Source organism: Dendropsophus ebraccatus, chromosome 1 (genome assembly GCF_027789765.1).
Source record: "Dendropsophus ebraccatus isolate aDenEbr1 chromosome 1, aDenEbr1.pat, whole genome shotgun sequence".
Classification (NCBI taxonomy): Eukaryota; Metazoa; Chordata; class Amphibia; order Anura; family Hylidae; genus Dendropsophus; species Dendropsophus ebraccatus.
The window spans coordinates 223738209-223756135 of NC_091454.1; the positions used below are offsets into that span (position 1 = coordinate 223738209).

General features: G+C 49.7%; 1 protein-coding gene across 2 annotated transcripts in view; it reads right to left on the bottom strand.

Moving 5' to 3' along the window:
- The window catches only part of LOC138767240 (vitelline membrane outer layer protein 1-like), a 36306-nt gene extending 24931 nt beyond the window's left edge, over positions 1–11375 (bottom strand). Inside the window, exons 1-3 of one of the 2 annotated variants that reach the window (XM_069944672.1) lie at positions 11307–11365; positions 9055–9207; positions 8315–8430 (exon numbers count right to left, since the gene is read on the bottom strand). In XM_069944672.1, the coding sequence (XP_069800773.1) occupies positions 8315–8430; positions 9055–9207; positions 11307–11321 (284 nt within the window). In that variant the 5' untranslated portion in view covers positions 11322–11365. Of the gene's footprint in view, positions 1–8314; positions 8431–9054; positions 9208–11306 lie in introns of both variants that reach the window. The other variant, XM_069944757.1, reaches the window with a different exon arrangement.
- Between the last annotated feature and the right edge of the window lie 6552 nt (positions 11376–17927).

The following is a 17927-nucleotide window of genomic DNA, read 5'->3' on the forward strand; positions in this document are numbered from 1 at the left end:
AGGCCCCGTCCTGCCGCACCGTCCATGCGCCCATCACCTGTCCGGTCCGCCGTCCCTGCTCACTGAGGGGAGTACAGGACAGCCGCCCTCACGTGCTGCTGCTCCTCCAGCTCTGACATGGCCGCGTCCCTGCACACACAGGGCAACGTGTGCAGCGCTCGCCGGCCGGGTGTGGAGTGGCGCTCGGACGGAACTGTGCTGGTCCCCCCTCCCGGATTAGTCCCGTCCGAGCGCCCCCCCCACTCCCGGCCGGCGAGCGCTGCACACGTTGTCCTGTGTGTGCAGGGAGGCGGCCATGTCAGAGCTGAAGGTGGAGGAGCAGCACTTGGGAGCAGCTGACCTGTCCTCTCTGTTTCAATAAGTTTTTATTAAGGATTTTGCATGGGTTTTAACATAGTATGCATGTAACGAGCTGAATACATCACAATAATGCAAGTATAATAGTGAGATTGTAAGCTATACAAGAATGCAAATATTAGAGCGAAAGGATAAACAAAGCAAGCCGACACAATGTTAGCGAAACACAATCAAATGCTGTTTAGAGGCATGAAAATGTTGTGCAAGTGCATTAGAAAAGCTGGGAACACAATATCAGCATGGGGAAAAGAAAACGCTCAACAATAGAAATAATAAAAAGCTTAAAGGTTCATGCCAGGAAACGGGCGAGCAAGCACGCCACTTGGCATGTGTGGTGGGGCACAGAGTCCAGCCTGGTCCAAGACCTAACGGAGACCTATGAAAAGACTAAAAGTCCAAGCTAAAATGTTCAAGTTAAATTCCAGGTAGACACCAGGCACCGGGCCTCCTCCGGGCTAAGAACATGGTGTTGCACCTCCTGATGGGATATCAGCAATTGCGAGGAATTTATCCACCTGTAGAAAATGCCTTTGTCTCGTAAAAGGCTTGTCACACTAGAGAAGGCACGTCGTTTTTGCAAAGTTATTGGGGACAAATCTGTATAAATCGTAACACCCGAGTATTCAGTCGGTAGATGCTGTCTGTTCCTCATTACTGCCATAAATTTTGATTTCACATGCATGTAGTGAACCCGAACTACCACATCCCTTGGGGCGTCCGATGGAAGGTGAACCGGTCTCGGCAGACGTTTCGCCCAGTCAATTTGTAAATCCGTGGGTAAACAGTTCGGGAGCACAGTACCCAAGAGTTTCTGAGTATAGGATGGGAGTTCAGATATGGTGATAGCTTCAGGGACTCCCCGCAGTTTGATATTGTTGCGCCTTTGAACATCATCCAAAATTCCCTGCTTATCATGAAGGAGTTTGAGCTCAGCTTCCAATGTCTCGCACTTAGCTGACAGGGAGTTATGAGCTCCAATGACTTCGGAGAGCTTTTGTTCAGTTAACAATGCTCTATCCTCCGCTGCCCTCACCAGGGAGGAAAGAGATGTAAAAGCATGGTCCAGTGTTTGTAACAGAGAGTCTCTCAACGTTGCAATCATCTCTTTAACAGTAGAAATAGACAGTGGAGCGGGGGACGCCAGAAGGAGATCCAGATGCTTGGCATAGTCCTGAAAAGCACCATCCAGAGAAGAATTTGTACCTGACTTTGTAGAACCATTGGGTACCTGCGCTGTTAAGTGTCGCGGAGAAACCGAAGTAGTAGTAGACGGTAAGAGGCAATGAGGAGCAGGAACATCCATGTCGCCAGACAGGTGTACAGGAGGCACAATATGAAACGGCACCGCCAGAGGAGAGAGGGTCTTAGATAGTGGAACAGGGAAACTTTCTAGGGCAACTCGGTGTACCTGTGTTACATCCATATCCCCAGTCGGCTGAGTAGAGCAGTCGGCAGTAGCAGAGTCAAATGTGTCGTCAAACAGAGCAGGAAGACATAGATCAGAACAGGACTTCGCTGCCAAAGCCAAATCCGTCTCTGCCGCTAATCGCCAGCCTCTTCGGCGATTCTAGCCTTCCTCCTTCTCCGCTTCTCTGCCTTAGTAGGTGACAGGCTAGCGTGACTCACCTCCCGACAAGGAGCTTCAGAAGCGGACGCTGAGGGGTCCTCCCACGGCCCCACCGCACCAGCTAGTATGGCATCAAGAAGCGAGTTCGGGAGAGAGCCGGCGCCATCTTGAAAAGCCGGCACTGCAGGAACCGAGGCCCTTGCCTTCTTTCTGGCGGCTGCCGATGCTTTCCTAGATGTGTGCCGCATCTCAGTATGTCGTGGAGGAGTTCCGGTGGTCTCCCGGTGTCAATCCGGTAAGAGAAGCAGAGCAGAGATCGCTTAATCGTAGCTGAGGACGGAGCTCCGCAGAAACACGTCCGGTCTCCTCAGAAGCAGGCCACGCCCCCTGACCTGTCCTCTCATCCCCTCAGTACCAGTACAGGAGTGTAACATAGGAGGAATAATGGGCTGCAGTAGGCAGGATAACTTACAGCTGTGTGTGGTATCCTGCCTGCTGCAGCCCATCCATTCCTCCTATGTTACAGTCCTGTACTGTTACTGTGGGGACTGCAGTCATACACCCCTGTCCTGCTCCCCATACAGTCATACACCCCTGTCCTCCTCCCCATACAGTCATACACCCCTGTCCTCCTCCCTATACAGTCATACACCCCTGTCCTCCTCCCCATACAGTCATACACCCCTGCCTCCCCCCCCATACAGTCATACACCCCTGTCCTCCTCCCCATACAGTCATACACCCCTGTCCGTCCCCCTATACAGTCATACACCCCTGTCCGTCCCCCTATACAGTCATACACCCCTGTCCTCCTCCCCATACAGTCATACACCCCTGTCCTCCTCCCCATACAGTCATACACCCCTGCCTCCCCCCCCATACAGTCATACACCCCTGTCCTCCTCCCCATACAGTCATACACCCCTGTCCTCCTCCCCATACAGTCATACACCCCTGCCTCCCCCCCATACAGTCATACACCCCTGTCCTCCTCCCCATACAGTCATACACCCCTGTCCTCCTCCCTATACAGTCATACACCCCTGTCCTCCTCCCCATACAGTCATACACCCCTGTCCTCCTCCCCATACAGTCATACACCCCTGTCCTCCTCCCCATACAGTCATACACCCCTGTCCTCCTCCCCATACAGTCATACACCCCTGTCCGCCCCCCCCGTACAGTCATACACCCCTATCCCCCCCTGTATAGTCATACACTCCTGTCCCCCCCCCGTACAGTCATACACCCCTATCCCCCCCTGTACAGTCATACACCCCTGTCCGCCCCCCCTGTACAGTCATACACCCCTGTCCGCCCCCCCTGTACAGTCATACACCCCTGTTCTCCTCCCCATACAGTCATACACCCCTGTCCTCCTCCCCATACAGTCATACACCCCTGTCCTCCTCCCCATACAGTCATACACCCCTGTCCTCCTCCCCATACAGTCATACACCCCTGTCCTCCTCCCCATACAGTCATACACCCCTGTCCGCCCCCCCCGTACAGTCATACACCCCTATCCCCCCCTGTATAGTCATACACTCCTGTCCCCCCCCCCGTACAGTCATACACCCCTATCCCCCCCTGTACAGTCATACACCCCTGTCCGCCCCCCCTGTACAGTCATACACCCCTGTCCGCCCCCCCTGTACAGTCATACACCCCTGTCCGCCCCCCCTGTACAGTCATACACCCCTGTCCGCCCCCCCTGTACAGTCATACACCCCTATCCCCCCCTGTATAGTCATACATCCCTGTCCCCCCCGTATAGTCATACACCCCTGTCCCCCCCGTATAGTCATACACCCCTGTCCCCCCCCATATATAGTCATACACCCCTGTCCCCCCCCGTATAGTCATACACCCCTGTCCCCCCCCGTATAGTCATACACCCCTGTCCCCCCCCATATATAGTCATACACCCCTATCCCCCCTGTATAGTCATACACCCCTATCCGCCCCTGTATAGTCATACACCCCTATCCGCCCCTGTATAGTCATACACCCCTATCCGCCCCTACCCCTATGTGCCCCCTGTATAGTCATACACCCCTGTCCCCCCTGTATAGTCATACACCCCTGCCCCCCCGTATAGTCATACACCCCTGTCCCCCCGTATAGTTATACACCCCTGTATAGTAACACACCCCTATCTTGCCCCCCCCCTGGTATAGTCATACACCCCTGTCCGCCGTCCCTGTATAGTCATACACCCCTATCCCCCCCTGTATAGTCATACACCCCTATCCCCCCGTATAGTCATACACCCCTATCCCTCCCTGTATAGTCATACACCCCTGTCCGCCCCCCCTGTACAGTCATACACCCCTGTCCGCCCCCCCTGTACAGTCATACACCCCTGTCCGCCCCCCCTGTACAGTCATACACCCCTATCCCCCCCTGTATAGTCATACATCCCTGTCCCCCCCGTATAGTCATACACCCCTGTCCCCCCCGTATAGTCATACACCCCTGTCCCCCCCCATATATAGTCATACACCCCTGTCCCCCCCCGTATAGTCATGCCCCCCTGTATAGTCATACACCCCTATCCGCCCCTGTATAGTCATACACCCCTATCCGCCCCTGTATAGTCATACACCCCTATCCGCCCCTGTATAGTCATACACCCCTATCCGCCCCTGTATAGTCATACACCCCTATCCGCCCCTACCCCTATGTGCCCCCTGTATAGTCATACACCCCTGTCCCCCCTGTATAGTCATACACCCCTGCCCCCCCGTATAGTCATACACCCCTGTCCCCCCGTATAGTTATACACCCCTGTATAGTAACATACCCCTATCTTGCCCCCCCCCTGGTATAGTCATACACCCCTGTCCGCCGTCCCTGTATAGTCATACACCCCTATCCCCCCCTGTATAGTCATACACCCCTATCCCCCCCTGTATAGTCATACACCCCTATCCCCCCGTATAGTCATACACCCCTATCCCTCCCTGTATAGTCATACACCCCTATCCCCCAGTATAGTCATACACCCCTATCCCCCCCTGTATAGTCATACACCCCTATCCCCCCGTATAGTCATACACCCCTATCCCTCCCTGTATAGTCATACACCCCTATCCCCCAGTATAGTCATACACCCCTGTCCACCCTCCCCTGTATAGTCATACACCCCTGTCCGCCCCCTGTATAGTCATACACCCCTATCTGCCCCGCCCCCTGTATAGTCATACACCCCTATCCCTATGTGCCCCCTGTATAGTCATACACCCCTATCCCTATGTGCCCCCTGTATAGTCATACACCCCTATCCCTATGTACTCCCATGTATAGTTCTGTACCCCCATCCCTATGTACTCCCATGTATAGTTCTGTACCCCCATCCCTATGTACTCCCATGTATAGTTCTGTACCCCCATCCCTATGTACCTCCCTATGTACCTCCTGTATAGTAATACACCCCGATCCACCCCCATATAGTCATACACTTCTATCCCTATGTACCTCCTGTATAGTAATGCACCCCAATCCATCCCCCCCCCCCTATAGTCATATACACCTATCCACCCCCCATATAGTTATACACATGTATTCCTATATGACCCCCTGTGTATACACATCCTGTAGAGGCTGTATACCTGTATATATACATCCAGGTCTCTGCTGATGACAAATAGTAATAATGATAATAGACTAACCATGGGTTGCTGTTCAGTTCTTTTTAACTTTTTCTAATCAAAATATCGCCAGTTTGGCATGGCTAGTGGGTGTGGTTTGCTAAAAGGGGCGTGTCATAATTATAGTTGAATAATCGTTACCGCGGCTACATGTGCGATAAACCGCGATATTGATTTAGGCCAATATCGCCCAGCCCTACCCCATAGCACAGGCCCCTTTGTAGCCCCTCATAGTATAGACCTCCGTGTAGCTCCATACTATAGGCCCTTTGTAGCCCCCCCATAGTATAGACCTTATGTGTAGCCCCCATAGTATAGGCCCCTTTATAGCCACCCATAGTATAGGTACCTTTGTAGCCCCCATAGTATGAACCCCTGTGTAGCCCCCTATAGTACAGGCCCCTGTTTAGCTCCCCATAGTATAGACCCCTGTGTAGCCCCTCATAGTATAGGCCCCTGTGTAGCCCCCCATAGTATAGACCCCCTGTGTAGCCCCCCATAGTATAGGTCCCTGTGTAACCCCCCATAGTATAGACCCCCTGTGTAGCCCCCCCATAGTATAGACCCCCATGTAGCCCCATGGTATAGACCCCCTGTGTAGCCCCCATAGTATAGGCCCCTTATGTAGCTCCCAATAGTATAGGCCCTTGTGTATCCCCTCATAGTATAGACCCCCATGTAGCCCCATAGTATAGGCCCTTGTGTAGCTTCCCATAGTATTGGCCCCTGTGTAGCCCCCATAGTAAAGGCCCCTTTGTAGCCCCTATAGTATAGACCCCTGTGTAGCCCCATAATATAGGCCCCTGTGTAGCCCCCAGAGTATAGACCTTCTGTGGAGCCCCCATAGTATAGACCTTCTGTGTAGCCCCCCCCCATAGTAAAGGCCTCTATGTAGCCCCCCATAGTATAGGCTTCTCTTTAGCCCCCCATAGTATAGATCACCTGTGTAGCCCCCTACAGTATAGGCCCCTTTGTAGCCCCCCCATAATATAGACTCCCTGTTTAGCCCTTCCATAATATAGACTCCCTGTTTAGCCCCCCATAGTATAGGTCCCCTGTGTAGACCCCCACAGTGTAGACCCCCATAGTATAGGCCCCTTTGTAGCCCCCCATAGTATAGGCCTCTTTGTAGCCACCCCATAGTATAGGCTTTTTTGTAGCCCCCCCATAGTATAGAGCTCTTTGTAGCCCCCCATAGTATAGGATTTTTTGTAGCCCCCCCCCCCCATAGTATAGATCCCCTGTGTAGCCCTCCCTCACAGTATAGACCCCCTGTGTAGCCCCTCCCAGTCTATACCCCCTGCATAGGCCACCTACAGTATAGGCCCCTTTGTAGCCCCCATAGTATAGGCCTCTTTGTAGCCCCCCATAGTATAGGCTTCTTTGTAGCCCCCCTCATAGTATAGGATTTTTTGTAGCCCCCCATAGTATAGACCTCTTTGTAGCCCCCCATAGTATAGGCTTCTTTGTAGCCCCCCCACAGTGTAAACCCCCGTGTAGCCCCCCATAGTATAGACCCCGTTTAGCCCCCCACAGTGTAGACCCCTGTTGAGCCCCTCATAGTATAGACCCGCTGTGTAGCCCCTCCATAGTATAGACCCCCTATGTAGCCCCCACAGTGTAGACACCCTGTGTAGCCCCCCATAGTATAGACCCCCTGTGTAGCCCCACATAGTATAGACCCCCTGTGTAGCCCCCCACAGTGTAGACCCCCTGTGTAGCCCCCATATTGCAGCATTTATGTGAAAAATAAGAAAACAAAAATACACTCACCTCTCCTGGATCCAGCAGCAGAATCTCCCTCTGGTCTGACTGTTGATCTTGTAAGTTCACTGCCGCAGCCCTGCGGCGCCTGGACTTCCCCTCTTCTGCTCGGCGGGGGACATTTGACATGATGACTTCACATGTCCACCACCGAGCAGGAGAGAGAAGTCTGGGCACCGTGGACTGCAGCAGTGAGCTTCCGGGGCCGGTGTGTAGCAGGCCGCCTGTGCTGGGAAGCTCACTGAACTTACAAGAGATCCGGCGGCCGCGGCCTTTTAATGGCACGGGGGGGGGGGGGGGACTGACCCGGCCCCCCGGTCCGCCCCTGGGATCCAGTCATAGGCCATTGGCTGTATTCATGTTTTCCTGGCAGCCCAAGGGTTACATCCAACTTCTCCAACAGCCAGGACTCAAATTCATGTAGGTTTGGGTTCAAAGAACTTTGCCAAACCCGAACAGTTTGGCAAGTTTGCTTATCCCTACTGCCCATTACAGAGAATTTAAACCATTGTTGCAGCTACAGAAACTGTAGCTATACCGGGGCCTAGGATTTATATTCTCATCTGACACAAATATATCATTTCTACATGGTGTGCCCTGAATGTGCCACCCGAGACCCAAATTCATCACTAGTACCATGAGCTCCAGGAGTTAAGGAAACAAAGTAGCCAATGCTTCCACGCTGGTTACGCAACTCCAGATAAAGTCAATGGTCATTGCAGTTTCCGTGTTCCTTGAGGAACCTGTGCCAGGAGCTCCATTTACTCTCCACGTTACATTCAGTACAGAAAGGCTTCCATTTAACTGCACGTGCTCTCTTCGATCATAAGAACCAGTGATTCTCTGCCACTCACCTTCTCCGGCTCATTCTCCTGAAAATTATTAGGTTTAGACATTTCTCTAATGTGTATGGGGACCTTCATTTCTGGTTTTCAGCATAACGGAAGGCACTGGTAAAGTGCGTTGGACTTACTTTCCCTCTGTAGATGTAATTGTGTATCTTGCTGATGTGCTTCCTTTGGTAGCACAATGTAACTTTATTGTATTCAGGGCTGTGTCATCTCCGGAGGATCCAAGTGGTCGCTCCACCTGAAAGTAGAAACAAAGAGAACAATGACGAATACATAAAAATACATCCAGTGGTTCCATCTCCACCAACAGGTCCCGCGGCCGTCCTGACATAAATATACACTGATCTCTACATCACTCAGAACGCTTCATGTACATATCTACTAATGGGGGTTCTCACACAGTATATACATTAGGGGGGGATTTATTATAAGTGCACCTGACATACTTCCTAGGTGTGCACCTCTCACTACATCCGATGTGGGGCCGGGGGCCGGGGGTTTATCTTAGACCGGCGTACTCGTACATGTAAATGCTCCCATTAGGAACAAAGTGTCACCAAATCATGTTGCTGTGAGAAGTCTTACACCATACATCTCAGGATAAACTGAGTTTAGAGATAAGAAAATAACAAACTTGTACAAAAAATTCAACTGAAATGTGAATTCATTGGTTTCAGCAATGTCTTCCCTCCCTTCATATCATGAGTAATGGTGGCACCAGCTGATACATGACATAGACATCAGTGATCCCCATCAGTGGCGCCATCTATCCTTGGGAGCAGTTGACATGTCTCCAAGCTCTAGGTGATAGAGGGATCCCCACCATTATTTAGGTTCTCTCATCAGATTTATGTTACTGTACCTTTAAGCTGAATCCTCTTGCTGAGGTCTCAGGAGGACATTCCTCTAGAATGCCCCAGTCACCCCAGTAGCCACCATTATTGACTGAAATCCACCTTCTGTAGGTCAACGTTTCCTGTATCAGCAACGCCAGTGCAACCCAGGACAACATCTTCTGGATGGATGAAAGATCAGGTCAACTTCACGTAATAAGCTCAAAGTGTGGCTATGGTGTCCCCCGTACATATTTATAACCTGCCCGAGGCATCAATTTTTTTTTTCATGCCCTTCTCTGTAGAAATTACAGTTTTATTGCTCAATAACTTAGAGAAATACGGGTTAATTCTGAGTTCTCAAATATTGAAGAAATAACTGCATTGGTGTGTGGAGGTGCTGCAGGGGAATTAACCCTTTGGTGACAGTGACATCCACCTGAAGTCTTTCATTCTTAGTCCAATATGAACAAGTCCTCTGATGACTAGGCTTGGCACATAGGTGCACATACAGTTTCTCCTTGCTGGCTTGCAGATCAGGTCATTGCACCAGCCTAAGGTTCTTGGAGTATCTCTCTAGCCATCGTAACCATTGTGGCCCAGGACACAACCAATGTGTGTAAAGCACACATGGGGGGGGGGATGTCTGACATGTTTTAAAGTAAAAAATTATTTGAGAAAAAGGCCATGCTGGGGATTAGAATCATGTAAGGAAGCAGAGGTGATCCATGCAGGAGACTCTGAATCATGCAGGAGTACCTCTCGATCAGTGGTGTAGCTACCATAGAGGCAGGGTAGACAGTTACTATGGGGCCCATGAAGGAGGGGGGCCTGGGGGAGAAGGTAAAAGTGTGTGTCCTTGTGCTTTACCCCGTACTGCAGTGTGTGAGTGACCTAATGTTTACTTAGATGCTGCAAAAAAGGGTTAACAGGCAGAAGACAGAGATCGCTGCTTCACTGCACTGATAACCTTTGACCTCTGTTTTCCAGCTGGCAATCAAGTAGGAAAGGAAAATGTGCAGAGCTCTGTGCAGAGGCCCGGGGTTATCAGTGCATATACATACATATACAGTACATATGTTGCAGTGAAATGATAGAATCAGGGATTTGATCAAATCGAATGAACTCTATAATTTCCCCCTGTGACATAGAATTTGTTTACCGTATCGCCTCTCTGCTCCCCTGGCCTGTCTGCTCTGCTTCCCGTCCGCCTCTCTGCTCCCTGTTCTGCTCATTTCCCCTGCTACACGCCTCCAGCTCCCATGACCTGTCCGCTCTGCTTCCCGTCCGCCTCTCTGCTCCCTGTTCCGCTCATTTCCTCTGATACACGCCTCCTGCTCCCCTGGCCTGTCCGCTCTGTTCCCCGTCCGCCCCAACCGCCATATGCCTGCTGGGAGGTGTGCCGCTTTGTTCCCCATCCGCCTCCGGTCCGGTCTTCCCCACTCTGCATCAGGCCTCCAGCTCCCCCAGCCTGTCCGCTCTGCTCCCCCGTCCACCCCATCACCATATGCCTGCCGGGAGGTGTGCCACTTTGCTCCCCGTCCGCCCCGCCTCCATATGCCTGCTGGTAGGCGTGCCGCTCTGCTCCCCCGTCCGCCTCTGCCGCCATATGCCTGCCGGGAGGTGTGCCACTTTGCTCCCCATCCGCCTCCGGTCCCGTCCGCCCCGCCCCGCCTCCATATGCCTGCTGGTAGGCATGCCGCTCTGCTCCCCCGTCCGCCTCTGCCGCCATATGCCTGCCGGGAGGTGTGCCACTTTGCTCCCACATCCGCCTCCAACCATACAGCCCGGCAACTACTCGATCGTTGATTCCATCAGTTCCCTGAAAGGGGTCAGGCATTTGATCAAATCCCTAGGGAAATGAAGGAACGGCACATTCATTCTATCATTTCCCGGGATTTGATCAAATTCCTGAATTCTATCATTTCACTGCAACATATTTACACGCAGTGCTTTGTGTTTTGCTTAGGGGATGGGGGCCCCTTAAATTTTTTTGCTATTGGGCCCCGCGAATCCTAGCTACGCCCCTGCTCTCGATCATCTACCACCAGAGTCACAACCCTAATGAAAATTCGACCCAGTGCTCTAAAAACCCAAACCCTTCTCCTCTACACCATGACTTGAGCCATGCATTTACCTCCCTAAGCTCCCGCTGACTCTCCTGCGTCTCTCCGGCGATGCGCATGGCACAGGCAGTATTCCAGAGAATACCACCTTGGAGGTCCTTCCCTTCAACTTAGCACCTAGTTCTCTAAAATTATTTTAATAGCCCTCCACCTACCTTGTATCCTGTCATTGGTAGTGTTGATCAAACTGTTCGAGAAAAGTTAAGTTTCAGTTGAACATCTCAATTTTTTCGAACTCGAACCGAACCAAACTTTTTACTGTTCGTTTGAGTTAGTGTTCGAGTGCCTTTTGCCAGCCAATCAGTGCAGAGCACATAGAAGTGTCAGAAATGTCATTGCTGAGATGTAGGGGTCTCATTGGCTGCTAAAATCACATGACCCTCTTATACACTCACCGGCCACTTTATTAGGTACACCTGTCCAACTGCACATTACCACTTAATTTCTAATCAGCCAATCACATGGCGGCAACTCAGTGCATTTAGGCATGTAGACATGGTCAAGACAATCTCCTACAGTTCAAACCGAGCATCAGTATGGGGAAGAAAGGTGATTTGAGGCCTTTGAACGTGGCATGGTTGTTGGTGCCAGAAGGGCTGGTCTGAGTATTTCAGAAACTGCTGATCTACTGGGATTTTCACGCACAACCATCTCTAGGGTTTACAGAGAATGGTCCGAAAAAGAAAAACCATCCAGTGAGCAGCAGTTCTGTGGGCGGAAATGCCTTGTTGATGCCAGAGGTCAGAGGAGAATGGGCAGACTGGTTCGAGCTGATAGAAAGACAACAGTGACTCAAATAGCCAACCGTTACAACCAAGGTAGGCAGAAGAGCATCTCTGAACGCACAGTACGGCCAACTTTGAGGCAGATGGGCAACAGCATCAGAAGGCCACACCGGGTGCCACTCCTTTCAGCTAAGAATAGGAAACTGAGGCTACAATTTGCACAAGCTCATCGAAATTGGACAGTAGAAGATTGGAAAAACGTTGCCTGATCTGACGAGTCTCGATTTCTGCTGCAACATTCGGATGGTAGGGTCAAAATTTGGCGTCAACAACATGAAAGCATGGATCCATCCTGCCTTGTATCAACGGTTCAGGCTGGTGGTGGTGGTGTCATGGTGTGGGGAATATTTTCTTGGCACTCTTTGGGCCCCTTGGTACCAATTGAGCATCGTTGCAACGCCACAGCCTACCTGAGTATTGTTGCTGACCATGTCCATCCCTTTATGACCACAATGTACCCAACATCTGATGGCTACTTTCAGCAGGATAATGCGCCATGTCATAAAGCTAGAACCATCTCAGACTGGTTTCTTGAACATGACAATGAGTTCACTGTACTCAAATGGCCTCCACAGTCACCAGATCTCAATCCAATAGAGCATCTTTGGGATGTGGTGGAACGGGAGATTGGCATCATGGATGTGCAGCCGACAAATCTGCGGCAACTGTGTGATGTCATCATGTCAATATGGACCAAAATCTCTGAGGAAGCTTCCAGCACCTTGTTGTATCTATGCCACCAATTAAACTAACTACTATACAAGATGTTAGGAAAGCTGGGTGACCTCCATTATACTAACTACTATACAAGATGCTAGGAAAGTTGGGTGACCTCCATTATACTGACTACTATACAAGATGTTAGGAAAGCTGGGTGACCTCCATTATACTGACTACTATATAAGATGCTAGGAAAGCTGGGTGACCTCCATTATACTGACTACTATACAAGATGCTAGGAAAGCTGGGTGACCTCCATTATACTGACTACTATACAAGATGTTAGGAAAGCTGGGTGACCTCCATTATACTAACTACTATACAAGATGTTAGGAAAGCCGGGTAACCTCTATTATACTGACTACTATACAAGATGTTAGGAAAGCTGGGTGACCTCCATTATACTGACTACTATATGAGGATGGGGGCCCTTAAGGCACTGTGAGCCCTGGCACTTTCCTGAGTAAGCCGGGTGATTACACCGGCCCTGACTATATGGAACTGTCTCCCTGTTTGATAGCAGCCCCCCCAACTGTTCCCCACCCCGGAGCTCACCCGCCCCTTTGATTGCAGCACAAGCCCCCCAGCACATCCATGGCTGCCCACAGTCTCACCTGACTGACCCCTCTGAATAACCCCCTTACCCCCGCCTCAACTCTAATACCTCACTACCTTGGCAACTTTGCTATGTCACTGCCGCTTCAACTCCTTTACATCATTACCTCCTCAAATGTGCTACGTCACTACTGCCTCAACTCTGCCACGTTAATACTGCCTCACCTCTGCTACGTCACTGCCGCCTCAACTCTGCTACGTCACTGCCGCCTCAACTCTGCTACCTAAATACCTTACTACCTCAACTCTGCTACCTCAGTTATCCATTGAAAGAAATAAAGTATGTTACCCTCATTTTTTTTTTTTGCCATTCTTAGAGCCAAATTTTCTTTATTAAGTTGTTCCATGTAACCAGTTTACTTTTCTGGATGGTAATTCCAGCTTCTCCTATTATAGAGAAGTATAAAAACTAACCTGAACATCTCCCGTTGACTTTAATGGGGTTCCCTTTCGAGTTGAACCTCGGACTGAACATCACTACTGTTCAAGGTTCGACTCAAACATTTTACTGTTTGATCATCACTAGTCATTGGTTCCCACAAGGACCACGACAGCTGGGTCATCCCCAGCCCCCCCCCCCCCCAAGTAATTTGTCCACCCCTTCCACCACATGCCGAAGACAGCAAACCATTCGGTTGAGGCGGTCTTGAATATAGAATCCCCTACAACCACTAACTGTCTAGGCCTACCTACAATACCATCCCACCCACTACTAGCTGGACTGTTCCCCCGGTCCTTGCATCATCACCTAACTTGGCAATTTTGCTTGGGCATACAGTAGGAGAAGTGGCCTTCCTTTTCTTGGATCCCTTACTGGTCCCTCTAACTACATTAACCCAGCTACTTACTTGGGCCTCCTGATCTATATCACCACCCTCCATTGCTGATATGCTTCTCCAGATCTCTTACTCGAGCTTCTAGCTGGGCGACATGCTCCCATCTGCCACAGCGGTCATCACCCTTTCACTCCTGCTCCAGTTGTGCGTACATGTGACAGACTGCGCACTTACCAGGACTTACCTTCTCTTCTACAAACCCCTTGTCAGCAAGCCCAGCAGTGAGTACTGAAGCTTGATTTAAGCACCTGAGATGAATTACCCCCGCCCCCGATGCACAGCCGACCAGAGAGAAAAAACCTGTTTGGACCTGTTTATCACCTTAAGGACCGGGCCAAATGTCACTTTTGTCACTTTGCGTTTTCGTTTATTTCCTCCTCGCCTTCTAAGACCCACAACTTTTTTCTTTTTCCACCTACAGGGCCATGTTTTTTTTTCAGGAACAGGTGTAGGTTGTAAAGGCGCCTATTGATCTATCATACCATGTATGACGGAACCCCCAAAATATCATTTATGGGGTGAAATTGTGGAAGGAAATACCATTCTGCAAAGTCTGTGGGGGGTTCCCTGTTTACGTAATGCACTTTACTGTAAAACTGACGTTTTATCTTTATTCTATAGGTCGGTCTGATCTATAGAATAGCGATATGCATTTTACATTTTACATAGCTTTTCTAATGTTTTACTATTTTTATTAACAGTAAAACTTTTTTTTGCAAATAGGTGTATTTTTTCATGTACGCGGCCGTATGTGGTGTATTTTAAATAAAACGTAATAAAAATAATCAATCCTGGCGTTTTTTTTACTGCTTTTTGTTTACACCGCTCACCGTGCGGGAACAATATTGATTTATTTTATTAGATCGGACAATTATGCACGCTACGGTATTATAGTATATGTTTATTTATTTGTGGTGTGCCCCCGGAGGTGTTATATCGGAGGGATGGCCAGTCACTTGCTAGGTGTTGTAGTGTGAAACCACTCCGGTGGTGGGCGGCCAAGATACAGCCGGACCTTAGGGTTTTGTCATGTGATGCCAGTGCTGGGTGAGCACATAGGTGTGAGGGCACGCCTGCTTTGAGGGTGTAAGGCCGGTTGTACTCTTTCCCCCTGTGGTCGGTGTCCTGCCAGGTTGCTACCGGGTCCCTTGGGATAGTGTCACAGATGATGTAGTCACAGGTGGCCAGAGCGGTGTAATCACCCTCCCGGATAGTAGTAGGACCCCCCACCCACAGAAAGGGGAGAGGTCCCAAGGTTGTGGTGTGTATGCTGTGCAGGTGGTGATGATTGATCACAGACTCTTGGAGTAACGTTGAGTTATTTTACTACTTGTAAATGTGCAACAGGTATTACAGAAGGTCGCTGACACACACTTGATAAAGTTTCAATAAAGACTTGAAGAAAGGACGATCAGATCTGTGAGATAAGTGCAGAGTAGGAGATAGTCATGTCGGTAGAGTTGTGTTAAGGTAGAGTAGTGGAGAGGAGGATGCCGTGAGACTCTCAACCCATATAGTAATGTGCTCTGCCGGGATGTTGGAGGAGGTAGAATACTTGTAGAAGAAGAAGAACACCTGTGCCCGTGTATTGACCTTTGACTTTAGTCTTCACACCACCTTATGCCCACTAGTGTTGGCCGGACCTTCCTAATGGGTGACACAGGCCCCAGACCTTGTTAACTGGGATGAGCGGAATGCTGAGGGTTCCCTGCTGACACCCGCGCTGTAAGACAGAGTTCCTAGGCTTACTGCAACTTTGCTCTGTCCAGATCAGTACCTGGCTTTTTGGCTCTATAGTGGATACTGTCCTGCTCTGTAATTTCTCCTTGTCCACAACGTGGGTTGAGGTTATCTTTTGGCTAGTCCTCTCCTGAGAGGTTAAACACTGCATAGTGCTTGGTGTGGGTACTTGTAAGAAGGTAGGTAACAGTGTACGGTCTTGCATCCTACCCATGCGGGGTACTGGCTAAGACTGACTCCTTGGGACCTGGCAGAGGGCCAGATAGGACCGCTGTGAATAGCTGTCTAGTCTGCGTCCTTTCTCCACACTGTCCCAAACAGAAGACTCTTGTTCCTCCCTCACCCATGGGACTTACTTCCTCCACAGTGTGCACTGTGATTGGGTGAAAAGAAAGAAAGAAAAGAGAGGAGAGGTGATAGGAAAGAAGAAAGCAGAAATCCTACTGGTCTACAGATTCTAGTAACACACAAACACAATATCCCTTTGTGATCCTTCAGCTGTGCAGCTTCCATATACCAATACACAATACAGCGACATCTAGTGGTCAACTTTAGTACTACTTTCATCATAATAAGACCTCAAAAAGTACAGACTTTTGCGAAGGGTGTATGTAACAGTAACACCCCTTGTGGGACACCACATGTTTATTTATTTTTATGTGTTTTATTTATACAATGGGAAAGGGGGGTGATTTAAATTTTTATTGGGGGAGGGGCTATGGTGTTTTGTTTTTTGTTTTTTTCAATTCTTACACTTTTTATGTCCCCTAAGGGGACTTTAACATTTTTACATTGGATTTCTTACACTGATCATTGCTATGCCATAGCATAGCATTAATCAGTGTAATCTGCGATCATTGCATAGAGCCTGCCTGTTCAGACCCTATACAGTGATAGCCGTTCTGACTGCCGGGAGGAAGGTAAGAGACATTTGGCAGTCAGATACAACGATCACACTACAGGGGTCCCGATCGGTTAGTGACAGGAGCACAGCTCCTGCCACTGATGTAAGTGATTGCGGCACTGCATTGGTTAATGGCGGGCGTGCTTATAGCAGCCAGTCCCCATATGCTTTTAAGTGAGCTCAGCTCCTGAGATTACTTCAAAGCGCCGCCGGACTCCGTGGCGTATGGGTACGTCATGGGTCCTTAAGAGATTAAAGGGGTTATCCAGCGCTTAAGTGACATGGCCACTTCCCCCTCTCTTGTCTCCAGTTCAGGTGCAGTTTGCAATTAAGCTCCATTCGCTTCAATGGAACTAAGCAGCAAAACCCCGCCCAAGCTGGAGACAAGAGTGGGGCTGTCTCTGGAAGAAAGTGGCCATGTTTTTGTAGCGCTGGAAAACCCCTTTAACTGTGTCAGTTCTAGTACTAGCTATCTCCTGCAGCAATGCACACCACACAATTGCACAAAAACAAATAATATCTCAGTCATTCCAAACCCACAGAATCACCAGCAACTCCTCTTGAACTCCATTTATACAAACCAATTATCAGCAAACCACAGCAGCCTGGACAACCCCTTTAAATCTAATATATAATAAAGCTAATAGAGATAAATAGTTGGGGAGCAGTGGACAGCTGTTATATACTAGGCCACATCGAGGCTATGACAATAATGTGAGGGCCACATGGGGGGGTGCATGGCACAGGGACTGGTGGTCTTGTGTTATGTCCAACCCCCGCAGATACTATACCAGACCCCATACAGAAGAATATCCTGGTGTGTTGGTTTATGCATAGACCAAACACTATCAGACAGGTACAGTCCTGCTATGCTATGGGAGATTAGTCGCCAGCAGAAAGCAGAGATCAAAGGATTACACAGCGGAACCTGTGTGAAAGCCGGTATTCAGAGGTCAGAGAGGTCAGTGCTGACTTCAGAGGAGATACCCCAGTGATGTAGCTGTAAATTAACTGTCTGTTGTCCTGTTTTGGTGCCTCATCTCCCTCCACCCCTCCCCTCTCTATAGAGAACCATGAAGACAGGGGGGAAATTTCAAACTGCTTTTTCATGATAAAATTTCATTTTTCAGCTAATAAATCCAATTACAAAGTTTCTTAAAATAGCCTGTACTATTG